Source organism: Nyctereutes procyonoides, unplaced genomic scaffold, assembly GCF_905146905.1.
Source record: "Nyctereutes procyonoides isolate TBG_1078 unplaced genomic scaffold, NYPRO_anot_genome, whole genome shotgun sequence".
Classification (NCBI taxonomy): Eukaryota; Metazoa; Chordata; class Mammalia; order Carnivora; family Canidae; genus Nyctereutes; species Nyctereutes procyonoides.
The window spans coordinates 50,410,828-50,431,078 of NW_026575043.1; the positions used below are offsets into that span (position 1 = coordinate 50,410,828).

The 20,251-nt window shown below is 50.0% G+C and overlaps 1 protein-coding gene across 2 annotated transcripts in view; it reads left to right on the forward strand.

Annotated features, from left to right (window-relative positions):
- The first annotated feature begins 1,332 nt into the window (after window positions 1–1,332).
- TESC (tescalcin) overlaps window positions 1,333–20,251 on the forward strand; it is a 47,897-nt gene continuing 28,978 nt past the window's right edge. For both annotated transcript variants that reach the window (XM_055321797.1, XM_055321799.1), the window contains exon 1: window positions 1,333–1,477. In XM_055321797.1, the coding sequence (XP_055177772.1) occupies window positions 1,420–1,477 (58 nt within the window). In that variant the 5' untranslated portion in view covers window positions 1,333–1,419. The remainder of the gene's footprint in view (window positions 1,478–20,251) is intronic.

Below are 20,251 nucleotides of genomic sequence, written 5' to 3' on the forward strand. Positions count from 1 at the left end.
CTTTGAAGGAATGGGCAGCTGGACTTTTAACCATGATGGGTGTCCATTCTACAACTCTGGGGGGGGGGGGCTTCAGGATGCCCCTGGAGGGCTGCGACCCTCAGTTTGGGCCTGTAGTCTATAGGTTATGGGCAACCGGTTCTCAGCACCCTTTCCCCAGTGCCCTGTGAAACTAATGTAGGTGGGCCCACCCAGGTCTTTGTGAGCACCAAGTGACCCGTGCCCCCACCCTGGCAATGTCATGGAGCCTGGCACCCAGGACGTACACTGAATACATGCTGAAAGTTGATAGCCTCATCACCAGGCACCGTGGAGCACAGTAGTCTGGCCTTGAGAACCAGAGAATGTTGACTTTGAATTTCTGCCCTGGCTGTGTGACCTTTCTGAGAATCAGTTCCTCCCTTGTAAAATGGACGTGATTCCACAGCAACTGCTTTGTGCCGTGTCCTGTGGCAGGCCCTTCTGATGGACATCTCACTATTACTGTCCCCTTGTTGAGTAGAAGGAATCACGGTCACACAGGTGGCAGGACTGGCCCTGGTCATCCAGCCTGACCACAGAATCCAATTCCTTAAGCCAATTTAAGGCAAAACTCGCAGGCGTGTTGGAGGCCACCTGTATTACAGTCCCCGGATAGGATAGTTTGAGACCCAGCCTCCTGGGTCCCGCCTGAGCCAGAATGGGGGTGTTGGGTGGGAGTGGGGGCGGGGTGGGGCAGGGCCAGGGAGCTGCCAGCTGGTCAAGTTTGAAAGCTCCCCCACCCCAAGCTCCGGGGCTGTGCCCCTGGGATGGGCCGCTCCGGCACGCGGTGTGTCCCCTTCATCAAGGGGCTGGGGAGGGGCCTCGGGGCTTTCCGGGAGTAAGACCAGCAAAGCACCTTGTGCGCATTCGGGGTGGATTACTATTATTACATTACTTTTATTGCTGTTCACCAGAGAGCTAATTAATGTCGGCTGCGTTTCTTCACCGTCCCAGGTGAGTTTCCCTTCTGAGATCTGGGAAGCTGTGTGATGGAACCGGGGTGCAGGTGGACGTGGAACCTCTCCGGGATTTGATTGCGCCCACCTACGCCCCAGCTGTGCGGACACCTGCCTCCTGCCCGAGCCGGGAGGGGGGCGCGGGCGAGCAGGGCGGCTGCCCTGGGGGCGGGGCCGGGGGCGCCCCGGCGGGGGGCCCCGAGGTCCGGCCCCCGCGCCGCGCTGCGGGCCGCGGGGCAGGGCGCTCCCGGATCCCCGCAGTGCGCGAAGCCGGCGCGCGCTAGGACCGCGGGGCGCCGCCCTTGGCCGCTATAAGAGGCCGCGCTCGCGCCCCACGCGGAACCCGCGGCTGAGCCGTCCCCGCGCCCCGACCCGCGCCCGCCCGAGGCGGCCCCCCGCTGCGCAGCCGCCGCCAGCCCGGGGCCCCGCCGCCGCGGGCACCATGGGCGCGGCCCACTCCGCGTCCGAGGAGGTTCGGGAGCTCGTGGGCAAGACCGGCTGTGAGTACCGCGCGGGGACCCCCGGCCCCCGGCCCCCGCCCGCCCCGCGCCGTGTCACCTTGGCCGGCAGCCGGCCCCGTCCGCGCCTCAGTCTCCCTCTCCTGCAAATGGGTCCCCGCCGGCCACTTGGCGGGCTGCGGCGATGCTGAGTAAGTGCCGCGGCCGCGGCGCCCCCGGGGCTGTCGGGGACCGGCGGGGCTGGGGACTGCGGCCCGGAGGGAGCCCCCCCCCCCCGCCCCGGGCAGGCGGCCGGCGTCCGCGGTGGGGCGCGCCCCGCACCTGGCTGGAGGCGCCGCGGCTCCGCGGCCGCAAAGTTTCGAAGTCGGCGGGACCCGGGCGGCCGCCGGTGCTGGGGTGAGCCGGTCCGCGCAGCCCGTGGCCGGAGCCCCGCGACCTTGGCCGGCTCGCCCCGACCCCCGGCCTCAGGGGCCGCCCCGCGCCCCGAGCCCCGCGCCCCGACCCCCGGCCTCAGGGGCCGCCCCGAGCCCCGCACCCCGCGCCCCGCGCCCCCGCACCCCGCGCCCCGCCCGGGCTGGCCGCGCCGACCTCGGGGGTGCGGGGGCCGCGGACTGCACCCTGGGCCCGGGCTGTGAGGTGCGGTGAGGAGGCGGCGCCGGCCCGGGGCGAACTGGGCGGCCGGAGGGGAGTCCCGCCCACACGGCGTCCCGTCCCGGCGGTGTGACCTTGGGCTAGTCACTGCATCTCGCTGTTTCCGGCTCCAGAATGGAAGTTCTGCTAGTAGGAGCTCGATGCGCCGGCAGTGCGAGCTGCAGAAGGTGTTCCCAGGAAGGAGCCGGCCTCTGGCACCTGCTTGGAGTTCAGCGCAGCCCACCGGGCCCATGACTGATCACCTGGGTGGGGGCGGGGGGACCGGGACCCAGCCGCGCGTGACCCCTGCTGACCCCAACTCTAAACACCTCTGTCCGGGAGAATCGGTGGAAATGACAGAAAGCCCCTCAGTAACTGGTCCGGGTGGGTGGGTGGGTGGGTTCCTTGGCTGTATAGACGCATACATCCCACGGGGCTGTGTTACATCTTCTCGTGGACAGGCACAGAACTGTGCGTGACTGGAGGAAAAAGTGTGTAGTATATACAGTGTGTAGGGCATATAATATGGAACACTTTTTATTTTTTTTTAATTTTTTTATTATTTATTTATTTATGATAATCACACAGAGAGAGAAAGAGAGAGAGGGGCAGAGACACAGGCAGAGGGAGAAGCAGGCTCCATGCACCGGGAGCCCGACGTGGGACTCGATCCTGGGTCTCCAGGATCGCGCCCTGGGCCAAAGGCAGGCGCCAAACCGCTGCGCCACCCAGGGATCCCCTGGAACACTTTTTAAAAACACTAAGAGCTTATATTTGTGATTTGTTTGCATCAAGAACTCTGAAACGATCCACAAGGAAGTAAGAATAGCAAATACTTGCAGATTTGGTGGAAGGGACGGAGAGCGGGTGAGCTCTTCACAGTAAATTTTTTATATTTTCGTTTTGAATCCTCTGTAAATGTTCTACCTCAGAAAGTTTTAAGTGCACTTCAGCCCCACGGCTAACGTGAGAGAGGTGGGATTCCCCTCTTTCTTTCCTGGGTTTCCCCCCTCCCCCGGTTTTGTCACCAAGTGACCTCTTGGTGCCTTGTATTTGGACTGGTGGAAGTTGGAGTTCCTTGTAGCTGGGACATCTGCCAGCATGGTGGCAGCCCCCACGCAGGCACTTGGGGGGAATTCCATCTGGTGGGGAGTGTGACAGGTGATGGGACTGCAGAGCATGCTGGAAGTCATGTCTATTTCCTGGGTCCAGTCTTGTGTGGGCAAGACAGAGGAGAGTGCTCCCCCTGTAGCCTTCCTACAAGTGGCTGATGCGGCTTCCCTTCTAGTTGCCTGGGATTCCAGTTTCATACTCCAAAGGTGAAGGGAGATGGGGGAGGGGCGCATCAGGAAAGAGGTTGTGAGGTCAGTCTAGAAGGGAGAAGGAATGCCTTCAGTTCTTTGAACTTTAGGTGGAAAGGTCCCCCTAGTCCTCGGAAAGGGGCTGGCACAGTCTAGGCATTTTAACTCGTTCAACAAGAATTCATTGATCAAGGACTTGGGGACTTAGAGGTGACCCAGAGAGGCTGATGTTCCTGAAGGGGAGACACACCGTGGCATGAGAGTCAGGGGAAGGGTAGGGAAACGTTTCCTTAGGGGAGACCAGGAGGGCTTCTCTGAGGAGGCCAAAATGGAGCAGAAACTCAAATAAAAAGGAACCTTTTACACAAAGATCAGCAAGAAAGTACAGTTTGGGACAGAGGGAATGGCACATGGAAAGGTCCTATGTCTTCCTGCCATTGAGGACAAATGAGAATTGTATGAGATGAGGATGCAGCCATAGTCAGGGGGAAGCCGGATTTAAAGGATCTTGCTACGTATGTGGCTTTGGGCAGGTGTTTAGTAGTATTGGCCACGTTTTTAAACCCGTTTGTATGTCCCCATCACTCCAAACCACGGCTAAGAGTTCAGGCTTGATCCCACTTCTTCCCAGCTGCATGACACTCTGAGTGTCAGCGTCCCCATCTGGATCCTCGGGTGGTTCCGTGGATTCAGTGAGATGATGTATATGTGAAGTGCTTAGCTTGGCATGGGAGTGTCCACTCCTGGGGCCCTGCTCCTACAAGAATCCTTGGGAAGTATTCAGCCCAAGGCCTAGTCAGCCAGGGAACAGGCTGTGCCCACAGGGTTGTTGAGCGGCCCCTGCCTCTTCCAGGTCCAGGATGGTCCCTAAATTGAAGAGGCAGTCTGGTCTCTTTCTGAGGACTCCCTCTGGAAATGATGAGCAGGATGAGCACAGGACGGTGACGATGGACATCATTCTTTGAGCACCAGGCTCCGTGCTGAATGCTTTGCCTGCACTCTGGTGGAATCTTCATGATAATCCTCCGTGGAAGATGGCAATATGGCCATTGTACAGATAGGGAAACTGAGGCTCAGAGAGGTAAAGCAACTTGCTTGCAGCCCCACAGATAATAAGTAGAGGAGTAGGGGATCAGAGGATCCCCAAGTCCGTCCCCTGCCAACACCGTGCTTTTTCTGTGTTGGGTTGCCTCTCAGATTTCTAGGAACGCAGGAGAGCTAGAAACAGTCTGCTCGTCTATTTTTCTCACTTCTGGGCCTTTGTACAAGCCATTCCCTCTGCCTGGAGCACTCTTCACTTTACTGTGCATAATTTGGTGTTTACGTAAGGGGATACTTCTGTAAGCACCGGCCAGGTTAAGATCACATTTTCTCTTAACCCTGTCTCCTTATGAAGCTCACGCTCTTCGTCATGCAGGGCTCTGCTTGGCTGTTGCTGCCTTCCAGAAGCCACCCTGGCTACTCCCCATCCAGCCTTTTGAGGGTTAATGTGCATCCTTGAGACTCCCAAAGCCCCTGCATTCCCTCCCGTTTATAGCACACACCACACCACTTTAGAACTGTCAGCTTTGTCACCTGCCACCCCCTCGAAACTTGGAGCTTCCCAAGAGCTGGGAGGTGTCTTGTTCACCTTTATATGTATGCATCCTACTCAGAACAGAAGAGGTTCATGTTGAAGAGTGGAGACCCCAGGGACTATATAACCCGATGAGTATTGCCTGGGGACATGTGTCCAAGAGAACTGTGAATGCCACCCCACCAGCTGGCGTTGGCCATGCCAGCCCTCCTGGCACCATGAGATGCATCCTGTGGGCTTCAGCGCTGAGCCAGCCCCACCAAAAATAGGCCTGAGCACCAGCTTGCCCACGCAGGGCATCTTTCGAGCTGCACACCCACCTCCCCTTGCCTGTGAGTCTCATTGATTTTTTTTTTTTTTTTAATGTTTTAAGTCTTCCCAAACATGTTTTCTGAGCCAAGAAAGCTGACTACCTAGATTGTTAAAATTCCCATTAAGCAGCCGGGCTGGCAGGCTGGCCTTTCTGATGCTCCTTCCACAGCAGGAGTGGAGTCGAGCCCGGCGTGTGTCCCGAGGTGTGAAGTGGGCCCCCGCCAGGAAGAAAGGCCCCCTTGGGACTCCCTCTCCAAAGTCTGCTCCCTGTCACCACCTTGAGCTGGCCTGGACGTGGCCATTTCCTGCCTCCCCCATCCATGCCTGCTCCTGGGGCTGGAAAGGAAATAATAAGTGGAGGATTCTGGGAAAGGTGGAGGGTCTATTTTTTTCCTTCAGCCTTCAGAACAGCTCCACAGGCATATCTATATAGATGCCAAGAAGCTGCCAGAAGGAAGAAGCAAAAAAACAATGTCCCAGATCTGGAGTTCAGACCTCTTAACGGTGACAGTGAGTGTTTACCAGGGGCCTGTCATCTGCCAAACGCAGAGCTGAGCCGAGCAGTTTATCCATAGCTGCTCTTGCAAGGCCCCCAGGAACACTACGGGTTCCCATTTCTCAGATGAGGATGTGGAAGCTCCGGAGAGCATGCCACTTTGCCCGAGGCCACAGGCTGCTGAGAAGTAAGAGCTGGGATTCCGCTTCTGGTGTGATCCCCAGACCCCCCTCACTGGGGAGGGAACCAGAGGCCTGTGTGGCCCATGCCAGCTGGTGGGGGTGGCCCCACGTTTTCCACTGGACTTCCGCCTATAAAGTCCTCAGGTGGCCCCAGACCACAGCCTCAGCCTACTCACCATGTGCCGTATTCCGTCTGGGTACCAGGGTGGACCAGATACCTCCCCAGCCCTCCTGGAGCTCTGGGGCTCACGGGGGTGGTGGCGGTGCAGGTGCACAATTGTGTCTGTGTGGCTCTGGGGAGCAAATCCCCAGGGCTCATCAGGTTCTCAAAACAGTGAAGATGTATTCCATTGTGTGTAAATCGTACTTTAACAAAAAAAAAAAATCATACTTTAACAAGAAAATGATTAAAAACAAGTTTTTAAGGAAAAAATGAAAAACTGCATCTCCTGGGCTGGGAGGAACAAACATGCCTGGGAGGCCTGGGGAGGGTCAGTGCCCCCAGGCTGAGCTATCAGGGTAGGCTGGAGAGAAATGATCTGCGGGGTAGGCACAGTGGCCCCAGCCCTTTGGGATATCCAGATTTCCCCCTGCCCCCCACTCACCTCCCTGGGTGCTCAAAGTGTGGAAACGTGCAGGCTGCTTTGGGAAGTTTTTTTTTTTTTTTTAAGATTTTATTTATTTATTCATAAGAGAGAAAGAGACAGACAAGGCAGAGGGAGAAGCAGGCTCCATGCAGAGAGCCTGATGTGGGACTTGATCCCGGGACTCCAGGATCATGCCCCGGGCTGAAGGCAAGTGCTAAACTGCTGAGCCACCCAGGGATCCCCCTGTGGGAAGCTTTTATAAGGGCCGAATGGCAAGTGAACTTCATTGCTGGGCACCCAGAAGCTTCCCTGCTCTGGCCCATGCTGATATTTTGTCCTCTGACCAGGCCGGGTCATCTCACCATCATAGTGTTCTGCTGCCAATTTACAGATGAGGCCCAGAAGTATGAAGGGGCTGCTCGAGGACACTGGGATGCTGAGTGTGGAGACCAAATTCAAAACTGCTTCTCCCATGTGACGTAAACCCCACACAAGGTAGACTGAAACAAAGGGTCTAGATATTTGGGAGAGGCAAAACTGTGTTACCCCACGACCTCATTAATAGCCCCCCACCCCCACACTTGTTTACTGAGTTGGAAGAGGGAGAATTGGACCTCGAAGCAGATAGGCTTGGTATCGTGTTCTGGAAAGTTCTAGAATTGTGGGCTGCCCCCAGGGAGCCAAGCCCAGTGGTGGCCGTGAGAGGGAAGTTAGGGGTTCCAGGAGGAAGAGCAGGAATGTGCAGCCTTCTCTGTTTCCCGGGGTCTTCCTGGGTGGCTCATGTCTGTTTTGGAGGAAGAATTCGTGCTTTCTCTGCGTGAAAGTCCTTGGTAGTCCGCTCCAAGACTTCCCAGCTCCGTGAATGAGTAGTAATCAGATCCCTTACGCGTCTTTCTCATCCTACCCCCACCCCGGCAGGATATTTTTTTGTGAGTTAATGGTCCCCAGAACGCAGCACAGAATGTAATCAATGTTCAGACGCACCGTAGGCCCCAGTCATACAGACAGAAAACCTCGAGTGTCGATAAGATGCTTTTCCTCCCGCGGAGCATTTCAAGTGTTTGCTATCTGAAGCCAAGGGAGCAAGGTGGTTTTGGCTCAGAAGCGTCCACCGCTTTGGGAACATAAGGCAGGGCCCCCTGGTGCCCATGCTGGTGGCAGCAGGCAAGGTGATTGGGGCAGGGAGGGGGAGGCGGTGTCCGGGCCTGCAAGCCGTCCTGTCTCTGTTCCAACTTTATTATTAATTCATAAAGCCGGAAGGTCGAATGGGTGATTTCCACTGGTCCTTAAATACAAGGACAAAAAGGGCCTTTGTTGTCCTAGTGGTGTGACCTTTGTGGATGGGCAGGCTGTCAGAGGTGGGTCTTCTGCTCTCAGCACGGCTCCCTAGGAGGTGAGCAGGTCTGTTCAGGTCTCGGGGATCTGGTGCCTCTGGGCGGGGTGGGCAGGTGGCCAGCAGGAGGCCTCACTACCCGCGTGGCCGAGTCATGGACCACGGGTGATGGAGAGAGAAGGTGGCTAGGCTGGATGACCTCGCTGTGCGCTGAGGCTAGCAGGGACTCCCTTCCTCCTGAGCGCTCCCTCCAGGGTCCCCGGGGTCAACCCAGAGTGAGCACCCAGCACTCAGCAGGCCTCACCCACCTGGTGTTCCCAGGGGCTCTCCTCTCTGGTCCTCACTTGCATTCCCCCAGGACCTCAGCCGGGGTCCCACATGGGCACACACTGCTCCCCCCCCCCCCCCCAGTCCTGCTGCATGGCCTCTACCAGCAGATAATGAAGGCCTGAATCGTGGCACTGCCTTTTACTGTCTGGGCAGTAACTTTGCGCCCCTCCGTTTTCTCATCTGTCAAATGGGAATGTGTCACAGCCCTATTGTGAAGAGTAAAGCTCTTGACACATCGTAAGTGTTCAATTGTTGTTAGCAAGTACTAATACTTTCGATTAGAAACCTTACAGAAGCTGGCTTTCTCCCTTTTAAGGGCATTCTGTAACTTCACTAATTCTTTCCATTTTTTTTTAAAAGATTTTATTTATTCAGGGGAGAGAGAGAGAGAGATGCAGAGGGAGAGAGAGATGCAGAGGGAGAGGCAGGCTCCATGCAGGGAGCCTGACGGGGGATTCGATCCCGGGTCTCCAGGATCATGCCCTGGGCTGAAGGCAGGAGCTAAACCACTGAGTCACCCAGGGATCCCGTTTTGTTTTTTTGACACGCTGCCACCTTTGACATGCCTGACATTAATCTTTATCTTTCCCTTGTGCTGATGATCAGGGACCTTAACATGCTTTAATTTGTGACACTCTCATATTTTTTCTACATTTTTTAAAACCTATGCATTGGGGGATCCCTGGGTGGCGCAGCGGTTTAGCACCTGCTTTGGCCCAGGGCGTGATCCTGGAGACCTGGGATTGAATCCCACGTCGGGCTCCCAGTGCATGGAGCCTGCTTCTCCCTCTGCCTGTGTCTCTGCCTCTCTCTCTCTCTCTCTCTCTCTGTGTGACTATCATAAATAAATAAAAATTAAAAAAAAACCTATGCATAAGTTTTATTACTGTTTTATGCAGACCCTATTAAATCTTGTAAAAGTTTTTCTGTATAGATTTCATTTTCTTACATGATACACCTTTCCATAGATTTTTCAGTGAATCTCCACAAGTTGTCAGCTTTGTCTGAAAATGTCTAGATTTTGCCAACATACTCAGTCGATCATTCGGCTGAGTATAAAATCCTGCATATCTTCTCTCAGCACTTTGGTTTTGGTCTCTTGCTGCTGTTGAGAAGTCAGCTTTTTTGTCTGATTGATATTTGTTTGGTAGAGCTCTGCTTTTGTATCTCTTTTAGATTTCTGGGATTTTTTTTTTTTTTTACTGCACTGTGTCTAGGTATGGATTTGTTTTATTTATCCTGCCTGGGAATTATTAATGCTGTTTCATTCTAAAGAAGGCTACATCTTACATTATAAATGTATTCTCCACCCCCCATCTTTATTTTTTACAGTAATTCCTATTAGAAATAGATGGGGCCATGTCATTCGGTCCTGAATGCCTCTTTACTACCTCTGTTTCATATTTTCTATTGTTTTATTGTTCTTTGTGATCTTCGGAGTCATTTCCATAGGTCTGTCTTCCAATTCACTAATTCTTTATTTAGCTATTATAATCTTGCTGCCTTTTAGGTTTTTAAATTTCAATGACTTTTATTTTTTTAAAGATTTATTTATTTTAGAAAGAGCAAGTGAGTGTGGGGAGGGACAGAAGGAGAGGCAGAGAGAGAGAGAGAGAGTCTTATGCAGACTCCACACTGAGTGCAGAGCCTGACATGGTGTTCGATATCCTGACCTGAACCAAAACCAATAGTTGGAGACTTAACCAACTGTACCACCCAGGCGCCCTCACCCCCCTAGTAACTTTGAAAAAACACTTTATAAGTTCTATGTGGTTTTTGGATTCACTGCTTTTGTCATATACTATTGTTCTTTCATTATTTGTAATAATTTAACCCTTACTGTATAGTCTCTTCTGTTTAACTCTCTTGGGGTGCCATTCCTTTTTAAAATTAAAAAAAAAAAACTTCAAAAAAATTTTTTTAAATTTTAAATTCTGCCCCCAACATGAAGCTCAAACTCATGACCCCGAGATCAGGAGTCAGATGCTCTACTGACTCAGCCAAGTGCCCTCCAATTTTTTTATTTAAACAAAATTTATTTAAATATAGTTGACCTACACTGTTAGTTTCAGATATGCAACATAGTGATTTGCCAATTTGGTATATTACTCAATGCTCATCAGGATAAGTGTTGTCACCATTTTTCACCATCCAGGGTTACTACAGTATTGTCTCTATTCCCCATGCTGTACCTTTCATCTCTGTGACTTTTCTGTAACTGGAAGTTTGTCCCTCTTAGTCCCCTTCACTCATTTCAGCCATCCCTCCTCACACACCACCTCGCTAGTAACCACCAGTTCTCGGTATTTAAGAGTCTATTTATTTTCTCATTTGTTTTATAGATACCATGTATAAGTGAAATCATATGCTATTTGTCTGATTACTTTCTCTGGCTTATTTCACTTAGCATAATACCCTCTAGGGTATTGTCACAAATGGCAAGATTTCATTCTTTTTATTGGCTGAGTAATATTCCAGTGTGTGTGTCTGTGTGTGTGCACATCTTTATCTTTTCATCTATCAGTGGACACTGATATGGTTGCTACCATATCTTGGCCAAGGTATATAATACTACAGTGAACATAGAGGTGTGTGTATCTTCAAATTAGTGTTTTCATTTTCTTTGGGTAAAGTAACCAGTAATGGAATTACTAGATCATGTGGTATCACTCTTTAAAAATTTTTTTTGAGGAACCTCTGTACTGTTTTCCTTGGTGGCTGCACCAGTTTACATTCTTACCAGCAGTACACCAGGGTTCCCTTTTCTCCAAGTCCTTGCCAACACTTGTTATTTGCCTTTTTGATATTAGCCATTCTGACTGGTGTGAAATGATATTGTGGTTTTGATTTGGACTTCCCTGATGATTAGTGATGTTGACCATCTTTTTGTGTGTCTGTCAGCCATCTGTTTTCTTTGGGGAAAAAATGTCTATTCAGGTACTCTGCCCATTTTTTAATAGGCTTATTTGGAGTTTTTTGGTGGTGTAGGAATTATATATTTTGGATATTAACCCCTTATTGGATATATCTTTTGCAAATACCTTCTCCCATTCAGTAGGTTGACTTTTTGTTCTGTTGATGGTTTCTTTTGCTGTGTGGAAACTTTTTTATTTTTGTGTAGTCCCATTTGTTTATTTTTGCTTTTCTTTCTTTGGCCTGAGAAGACATCCATAAATATGTTGCTAAGCTTGATGTTCAAGAGATGACTGCCTACCTTTTCTTTTAGGAGTTTTATGGTTCCAGGTCTCACATTTAGGTCTTTATTTCAAGTTTATTTTTATGTATGGTCTAAGAAAGTGGTCCCGTTTTCTCTTTTTGCATGTAGCTGAGTGTTCCCAACACTTATTAAAAAGACTGTTCCCCATTTTGTATTCTTGCCTCCTTTGTCATAGATAAATTGACCATGAACATGGATTTATTTCTGGGCTCTCTATCCTGTTGCATTGACCTATGTGGTTTTGTGCCAGTATTATACTGTTTTGATTATTATAGCTTTGTAATATATTTTGACATTTGAGACTCTGATACCTCCAGCTTTGTTCATCTTACTCAAGATTGCTTTGACTATTCAGGGTCTTCTGTGGCTCCATACAAATTTTAGGCTGATTTGTTCTGGTTCTGTGGAAAATGCTATTTCCATTTTTATAGGCAGTGCATTGGATCTGTAGGTTGTTTTGGGTAGTATGAACATTTTAACAATAGTTTTCCAATCCATGAGTATGGTATATCTTTCCATTCGTGTCATCTTCAGTTTCTTTCATCAATGTCTTATAATTTTCAGGGTACAGGTCTTTCACCTCGGTTAAATTTAATCTTTTTGGTGCAATTGTAAATGGGATTGTTTTATTAATTTCTTTATCTGCTGCTTCATTATTAGTGTATAGAAAGGCAACAGATTTCTGAATATATTGTATTCTATAACTTTACTGAATTAAATTATTCTAATAGCTTTTTTGGTGGACTATTTAGGGTTTTCTATATATAGTGTCATGTCATCTGCAAATAGTGATAACTTTATTTCTTCCTTACCAATTTGGACACCTTTTATTTCTAGTCTGATTGCTGCAGCTAGGATTTCCAGTACTATATTGAATAAAAGCGATGAGAGAAGACAACCTTGTGGTGTTCTGATATTAGAGGAAAAATTCTTCAGCATTGAATATGTTGTTAGCTATACGTTTTTCATATATGGACCTTATTATATTCAGGTATATTCCCTCTAAATCTACTTTGTTGAGTGTTTTAATCATGAATGGATATTGTATGTTGTTAGATGCTTTTTCTGCATCTATCGATATGATCATATGGTTTTTATCTTTTCACTTGTTAGTGTGATGTATCACTTTGATTACTTCACGAATATTGAAACAGCCTTGCATCCCTGGAATAAATCCAGTCAATCATGATGGTGTTAACAAATTCAAAACAAAGCAGGTGTCATTCCTTTTGTTAATTGTGTCTGCTGATACATCCATTATGGTAGTTCATTTGCTAGTATGGTTTGAGTTTTGATTATGAGCTGACGTTTTACAAAGCTATCTCCTCTGGTTTTCACATCTTTCTGGAACTATCTTCAACTCCAGATTTATGCCGAGGCCAAACCAAGTGGAGAAAGGCTTACCTAAAGTACCTCTCCCATGAGAGTCCCTGGGTTATAGAAGTACCTCACACAGTACTTTGCAGTTATTACGCTAAGTCCCTTAGAGCTGTCACTGGTCTAGAAGCACTTTTTACATTAATTAATCCATTTGGCTCTTCTGTACCATGGACATTTGGGTTTTTCACCTGTGCATGGCATAGGCTTGCTGTTTTGATTCATCATAGAGGCTTACCCCTTTCTTCTGTGCCCAGCCACCTCCTTAGCAGAGTCCAGTTCCTTGTTGATTCTTGAGACGTAGGGAATATTTTTTCTAGCCTATTTTATATGGGGAAGCAGCCTTTTCTGCTTCAGCTTTTTTTCTTTTTTCCAGGTAGACTCCATACCCAGTATGAAGCCCAACACGGGCCTTGAACTCACGACTGTGAGATGGAGAGTCGGACACACAACTGACTAAGCCACCCAGGCACCCCTCTGCTTCAGCTTTTGATAGGAGTCTCACTTCTGGCTTACATAGAACCAAGGCCACACCTGTCACTCAGCAGGCTGGAAGCTTCCCACCCTTAGCTGTTAGAGCCTTTGCTAAGTCTGGGTCACCTCAGCAGTGTCTGGCACTCCCAGGTCTGCAGCTCATATCAGCAAATGACTTAATCTCTCTGAGACTCGGGTTTATCTGTAAAGGGAATGTGATGAGCACCCTCTGAGGCAGGCCCTGAGATGTGGACAAAATAAGATGATGTGTGCCAAGCCTTGGGCTTAGCTCCTGCCTCTGAGGAAATGCATCCACGTGGCCGGTGGTACTGCTGCTATAAGGCAAATGGCAAAGAACAGAGCAGGGCTGTGGGAAGGGGAGCATAGATGAGCAAAGCACAGACTGTGTGATTTTGAGGGTGCTGCCTACCCATTCTGACAGTGTTCCAAGTTGTCTCATTGCTCATGAGAGGAGGATGTTTTCTAAAGTCGAGTCACTTTGTTCTGCCTCAGCTTCTGCTCCAGTCCTGAGAACTGGAGGATTCATTGCATGTGGAAAAACCCCGCAGAGATCCTCATGAGCCCCTTGCTACCTGACCGTTTAAAAAATTATTTATTTATTCACAAGAGAGACATAGGCAGAGGAAGAAGCTCCCACAGGGAGCTTGATGAGGGACTCGATCCCAGGACCCTGGGATCACACCTGAGCCAAAGGCAGATGCTCAACCACTGAACCACCCAGGCATCCCCATACTTGACCTTAAAATAAACACCATCCTCATAGTGGCAGGGCCTGGGTGGCTTCTACCAGGAATTTCCTGGCTCTTGCACCTACAGGTGGGGCTATAGTGTACATGTAAAGGGTTGGAAGGTGCTGGATAAAAAGCATCGCTTAACCTTCTTGTTGCTACTTCTGCTTTGGAGACTAGAATTGCCTTTGATAATTTCCTTCTCAAGGCCAAGTGTACCCAAGTGTATCTTTGGTTTATTTAAAAATCCCAGCAGTGAGGCGTGGTCTGTGAGGTGTACACACAGCACGTGGCGCAGGTGCAGGAGGGAAGAAGGGCGTCTGCACCACGGAGCATCTTCAGTGATGGGCCAAGGTTGGTGCCTGAGGATGGGTCCCTTCCAGGCCATGGAAGCCAGCCCTCCGTGCTCCCTCCGTGCTCCCTCCGTGCTCCCTCCGTGCTCCCTCCGTGCTCCCTCCGTGCTCCCTCCATGCTCCCTCCGTGCTTCCCCACCCCCCCATCCCCCCACCCCCCCCCCCCCCCGCCCCCAGGCCCAGGATTAGTCACTGCTTTGGCTGTAGCTCCGGGTAGCATGCAAGTTGCCTCTTCCCTCCAAAGCCCTGAGCCAGAGCCAGTGGAAGAGAGATGAGTGGTACCTACCACAAGCTTGGTACCACAAGCTTAAAACTTTAGGGTCATCATGGCAGCTCTTGTGGCAACCCTGGTGCCTCAGCTTCTCCTGCCCAGTGCAAAATGTACGTGATTTTTTTTTTATTATTTAATTAGGGAAAAATTCACATGGCCTATAATTGACCATCTTCACCATTTTCTCTCCCCCTCCCCCTTTTTTAAAGATTTTTTTTTTAATTCACTTCACAGAGAACACAGCAAAGGGAGTGGCAGGTAGAGGGAGAGGGAGAAGCAGACTCCCCACTGAGCAGGGAGCCCAACACTGGGCTGGATCCCAGGACCCTGAGATCATGACCTCAGCCGAAGGCAGCTGCTTAACTGACTGAGCCACGCAGGCGCCCCATCTTCACCATTTTCGAGCGTACAGTTCATTGGCATTAAGTGCATCCACAGTGTTGTGCAGCCCTCACTGGGATCGAGTTCCAGGACATCAACACCCCAGAAAGCAACTTCATGCCCGTCAGCCACTCCTGAACGCCCCCCGCCCCCGCCAGCTGCTGGCAACCGCAAACCTACTTTCCGTCCCTCTAGATGGACTCACATGGTGTAAATGGCAGCACACAGCAGTGGCCTTGCACGTCCGGCTTCTTCCACGTGGCATCACGTTTTCAGGGCCATCCATGTTGTAGCACGTGTCCATGCGGCCTCCCTGCCTGTGGCAGAGTAGCATTCTGTTGTGTAGAGCTACCCTATGTTGTTTATCTGCCCACCGGTTGGTGGACACTTGGGTGTTCCTACCTTTTGGCCATTGTGCATTGTGTGTATTCGATTTTGATTGTTTCCCAGGGTGGGAACAGCCTCACGAGGGTGGTGCTATTATTATCTCCGTGATATGGAGGAGGCGGTGGCAGCAGCAGCCTCACCGAGACGGTTAAGTAGGACGTGAAGCTGGGGACTGAGCCAGCAGCTCTTGGCAGCGAGTGTGTGCCCACCTTTCTGTCTGACCCGGCTCCCCTCTGTATGCTGCAACTTTGGCCGACCGTGCTTGGCTGGGGTCCTGGCCAGCCTGTCAGGACATGGCAAGCAGGACGGCTTTGGGGGCCCCGGGAGCCGCTGAGGTGAGACCTTCCCAGGGATGCCACTTGGTGTCCTGGGGCAGGGTGGCTCCTGGGGAGCCCCTGGAGAGAGCAGGAGCAGACTTTCAGCAGCCCTTGCTCCTTGCAACTGCATTGGAGCACACCCCCCCCCACCTCCCCCAGCCTCTCAGTCAGTTCCTGCATCCTGGTCCCTTGCACCTACCACTCTGTTCTGTCACCAGGCACATGGGATCTTGCTGTCCTTTGCCTTAGCATCCCATACAAATTCAACTCCAGGTGAAGGCTAAATGCTTTAGCTCAATGCCTGTGACCGCCGCCCCCTGCCCCCTGGCTCCCCTGTCCTTCGTCTGCCTTCCTCCTGTGGTGAAGAACCTGAGGCTTCCTGAGCTTTTCCACTCTGCCCCTGCCAGCCCTGCCCGCCCCGGCCTTGCCCTCAGCCTGCAGGATCCCGTAGGGCACTGCCTCCCTCCCGCCCCATCCCTGTGGACTAGAAGCCCCACTCCAACTCTAGTGCCCCTTGGCAGGCTGACGCCACGTTTATTATCCTGGATCCCAGCGGGGCGATGCTTGTTTCCAGTAGATGAGGGCTCTGCCTTTTGGGTCGCCCCCCCTCAGTCCCCAGCATCTAGCAGGTGCCAGGCAAAGTGGAGGTGCTCAGTAAATGTCTGTTAATGAGTGATGAGGCCTTTTCAGAGGGTTGAGTGTGGGGGAGTCCGTCCCCTGAGAGCCAGCATGGATTCAGGAGGGGGCAGGTGATATGTTTTGCATCCTTTGCCACCAGACTTGGGCCCCTGGAAATAAAGACTCTAGTAGTCCTGACTACCCCATAATGGATGTGGTGAAGTCTGATGTTGCATTTCTTCTCGAGTCAGATGAGGGAGGCCGGGCCTCGTGGGAGGATTTCATGCCCCTTTCTCTGCTCTCCTGTCTCCTGCCTTCTCCTTGGGGGTTGTCTCTGACCTCCTGGTGTGTGTCACCCTCCTCCTGCCTGGTGACCCCTTAGCACAGCGAGACTATAAGATGGCCCCACGGCCGACCCATGAGACCAGGACCAGGCAGAGACCCCGTACCCATGACATCACTCCTCATCCTTCCTATCCCAAACCCTGGTAACCCCTTCATCTATTTTCTGTGGCGAGATTTGCCTATTCTGGACATTTCCTACACATGGAATCCTACAATGCCGTGACCCTCACCTGGCTCATTTTTCTAGCATTATGTGTTGGAGGCTCATCCACCTTGGAGCATGCATCTGTGCCTCATTCTGTTTATGACCGAATCCTATTCCACTGGATGGACAGACCACCTTTTGTTTATCCGTTCTTCCGTTGGACATTTGGGTTGTTCCCTTTTGGCCCTTGTGAATAGTACTGCTGTGAACATTTGTGTACAGGTTTTTGTGTGGACATATGTTTTCATTTCTCTTGGGTAGGTAACTGAGAGTAGGATTTCTGGGCTGTATGGTGAATCTAGGCTGCATTTATTGAGAAACCACACAACTGTGTCCCCCAGTGGCTATACCCTATTACACTCCCATCAGCAGTGTACGAGGGTTCTGGTTTCTCCACATCGCCGCCAGCACTTCTTAATGTTCTATTTTTCATTTTGGCCATCAAAGTTAAAATTTAAGATTATACAAGTGATCCCTGTTAATTACAGAAAATTTAAGGGACAGATAACCAAAAAATAAGAGACAAAGAGGAGAATATCCTATAATTCCACCACCTGGATGCAGCGTACTATTTTGTTTTGTAGCTTTCCCTACTTTCTCCTGTACATGGCATTATGAGCTGTGTATATATATATGAGATCTTGTGGCCTGTTGATTTTCCCCGGTAGTGATATCCCATGAATGTCTTTTTTAAATATTTATTTATTCATGAGACACAGAGAGAGAGGCAGAGACACAGGCAGAGGGAGAAGCAGGCTCCATGCAGGGAGCCCAATGTGGGACTTGATCCCAGGACTCCAGGATCATGCCCTGGGCTGAAGGCAGGCACTCAACCACTGAGCCACCCCGGCGTCCCTGTTTTTCTATGCTCCAAATATTTTGTTTTATACATATCTATTTTTAAAGTGAACCCAGTGTGGAGCCTAATGCTGGGCTCAAACTCACGACCCTGAGATCAACACCTGACCTGAGATCGGGAGTCAGATCCTTAACCAACCAAGCCACCCAGGTGCCCCTCTCAATATTTAAAAAAAAAAAAAACTTTTTAAGGCTGTGTAGTCTTGTCTTTGAGAAGCACCAGGATTTATTTCAACCAGTTTCCTGTGGCTCATTGTTTCCCCAGGTGTTTGCTGTTTTTAAAACAGGCAATGATGATTACTCTGGTCTGTTTATCTCTGTACACTTGTCTGAGTTTCTCAGCATTTGGTCCTAGGGGATCAAGTTGCTGGTTGTAAGCACATATACCAGCTCTGTCCAGTACAAATATAATGCTAGGTATAATAATGGGAATTTTTTTAGAAGCTATAAATGTAATATAATTTTACATTTTCTAGTGGCCATATTTGAAAAAAGAAACAGATTAAGTTAATTTTACTTAACCTGTTATGTCTAAAATACTTAAGTGTATGACCAATATCAAAATTATTGAGACAGTTTAAATTCTTTTTTATTCTAAGTCTTTGGAAGCTCCTGTGTATTTTACACCTCCCTGGACTCACCACCTTGCAAGAGCTTAGCAGCCACATGTGGCTGGTGACTTGCAGGTATATACTTTCTTGTTTAAGGCTTTTGATACAAAGTGACAGGTCACCCCTCTACACACACACACACACACACACACACACACACACACACACACAGATTGGGCCAGTTAAACTCCCACTGGCCCCAGAAGGGTATGAAATCAACCCTCAGGTTGAAATCTAAAACCAAAGATAACGAGGTCAACATGCCATGTACCCAAGTGGCTCTGTCTTTTGTCTCCATGGCAACTGTGACCTCATAGGGACCCAGAGAAAGTGCTGAGCAAGGAACAGGGAAACTAGAAGAACTTTCATCCTGGGAATCCCCGAGGGGCCCTTGCACAGGTGTAGCAGGTGCCCACAGGACAGACCCTCTGGGGGACCCCCGGACCTGAGGATGCGTGAGGTCTTTGAAAGTCAGTTCATGAGGCCTCAGACGTTCTTCCTCCAGTTACTGAAGCTTAGGAGCTGTACCTAAGTTGGGCCCCGAGCTCTTGGCTCCAGGGATTTGGATACTAAAGACCAGGGACCAGAGGTGGGAGGTTTCTTTCCTAATCCCTCAGCTTTCAATCAGGCACAACAGGAAGGGTGGTGTTCTCATGCGTGCGTGCATGCACTTTGGATGCAATTAGCTGGAAACTTCATTAGAGAAACGTAGTTGGTGATGACTTCTGGTTAATACACCTCCTCTTATCTGTGTGATCTCGGGCAAGCCTCAGTGTTCCCATCTCTGTAATGGGGATAAAACCCATAGTGACCCAGTAGGATTGATGAAAAGGTTATGTGAGCCAAGGCTTACAGGAGTACGGCTGAGCACAGTGCCCTGGACACAGTAAATGCTCAATTAAGTCACCTGTTGTAGTTCTCATGATTATGAAGTGCAATTCATTTTTTAAATGGCTCTATAGAGCTTTAACTCACATACCATACATTTCACCCATTTAAAGTGTACTCAGTAGTTTTTAATATAATCACAGAGTTGTGTAACTATCACCACAATCTAACTTTGGAACATTTTCATCCCCTGCCTCCCCAAAAGGAGCTCAGTACCTATTAGCATGACTCCTCATTCTTCCCCAGCCTCAGGCAAGCACTAGTCTGCTTTGGATTTGCCTATCTGAGCATCTTCTATAAATGGAATCATGTGAGGTGTGGCCTTTGTGACTGCCTTCTTTGACTTAGACTCACTTTTAAGGTAACTCATCTGTAATAGAAGTCGTTTAGGAGCGCATGTTTGGCTATAATTTCTGATAGTTATTTTCCATCAGATCAGTATATTCATTTTTTAAATCTGCAGTTGAGAGATGCCTGGGTGGCTCGGTTTGTTAAGCAGCTGCCTTCGGCTCAGGTCATGATGGGGTCCTGGGATGAAGCCCCGCATTGGGCTCCCTGCTGAGGGAGCTTCTTTCTCTCCCTCTGCCTGCTGCTTCCCTTGTTCATGTGCTCTTGCTTTCTCTCTCTCTCTGTCAAATGGATAAATCTTTAAAAAATAATAATCTGTGGTTGAGATCTGGGAGCTGCCTCTGATCACACAAAGGGAGGCAGCGTGGGGCGTAAGTAAACAAATGAACAAACAAAACTGCACACGTTCTGCCAGACAAATTTTTTTTTTAAGATTTTATTTATTTATTCATGAGAGACGGGGTGGGGGGGTGGGGCGGAGCAGAGACACAAGCAGAGGGAGAAGCAGCTCCATCCAGGGAGCCTGATGTGGGACTTGATCCTGGGACTCCAGGATCATGCCCTGAGCAAAAGGAAGGCACTAAACTGCTGAGCCACCCAAGGATCCCCTCTGCCAGACAAATTGAACCTAAATTCTGGGTCTGCCTTTCAAGTTCAGTGAATTTCAGCA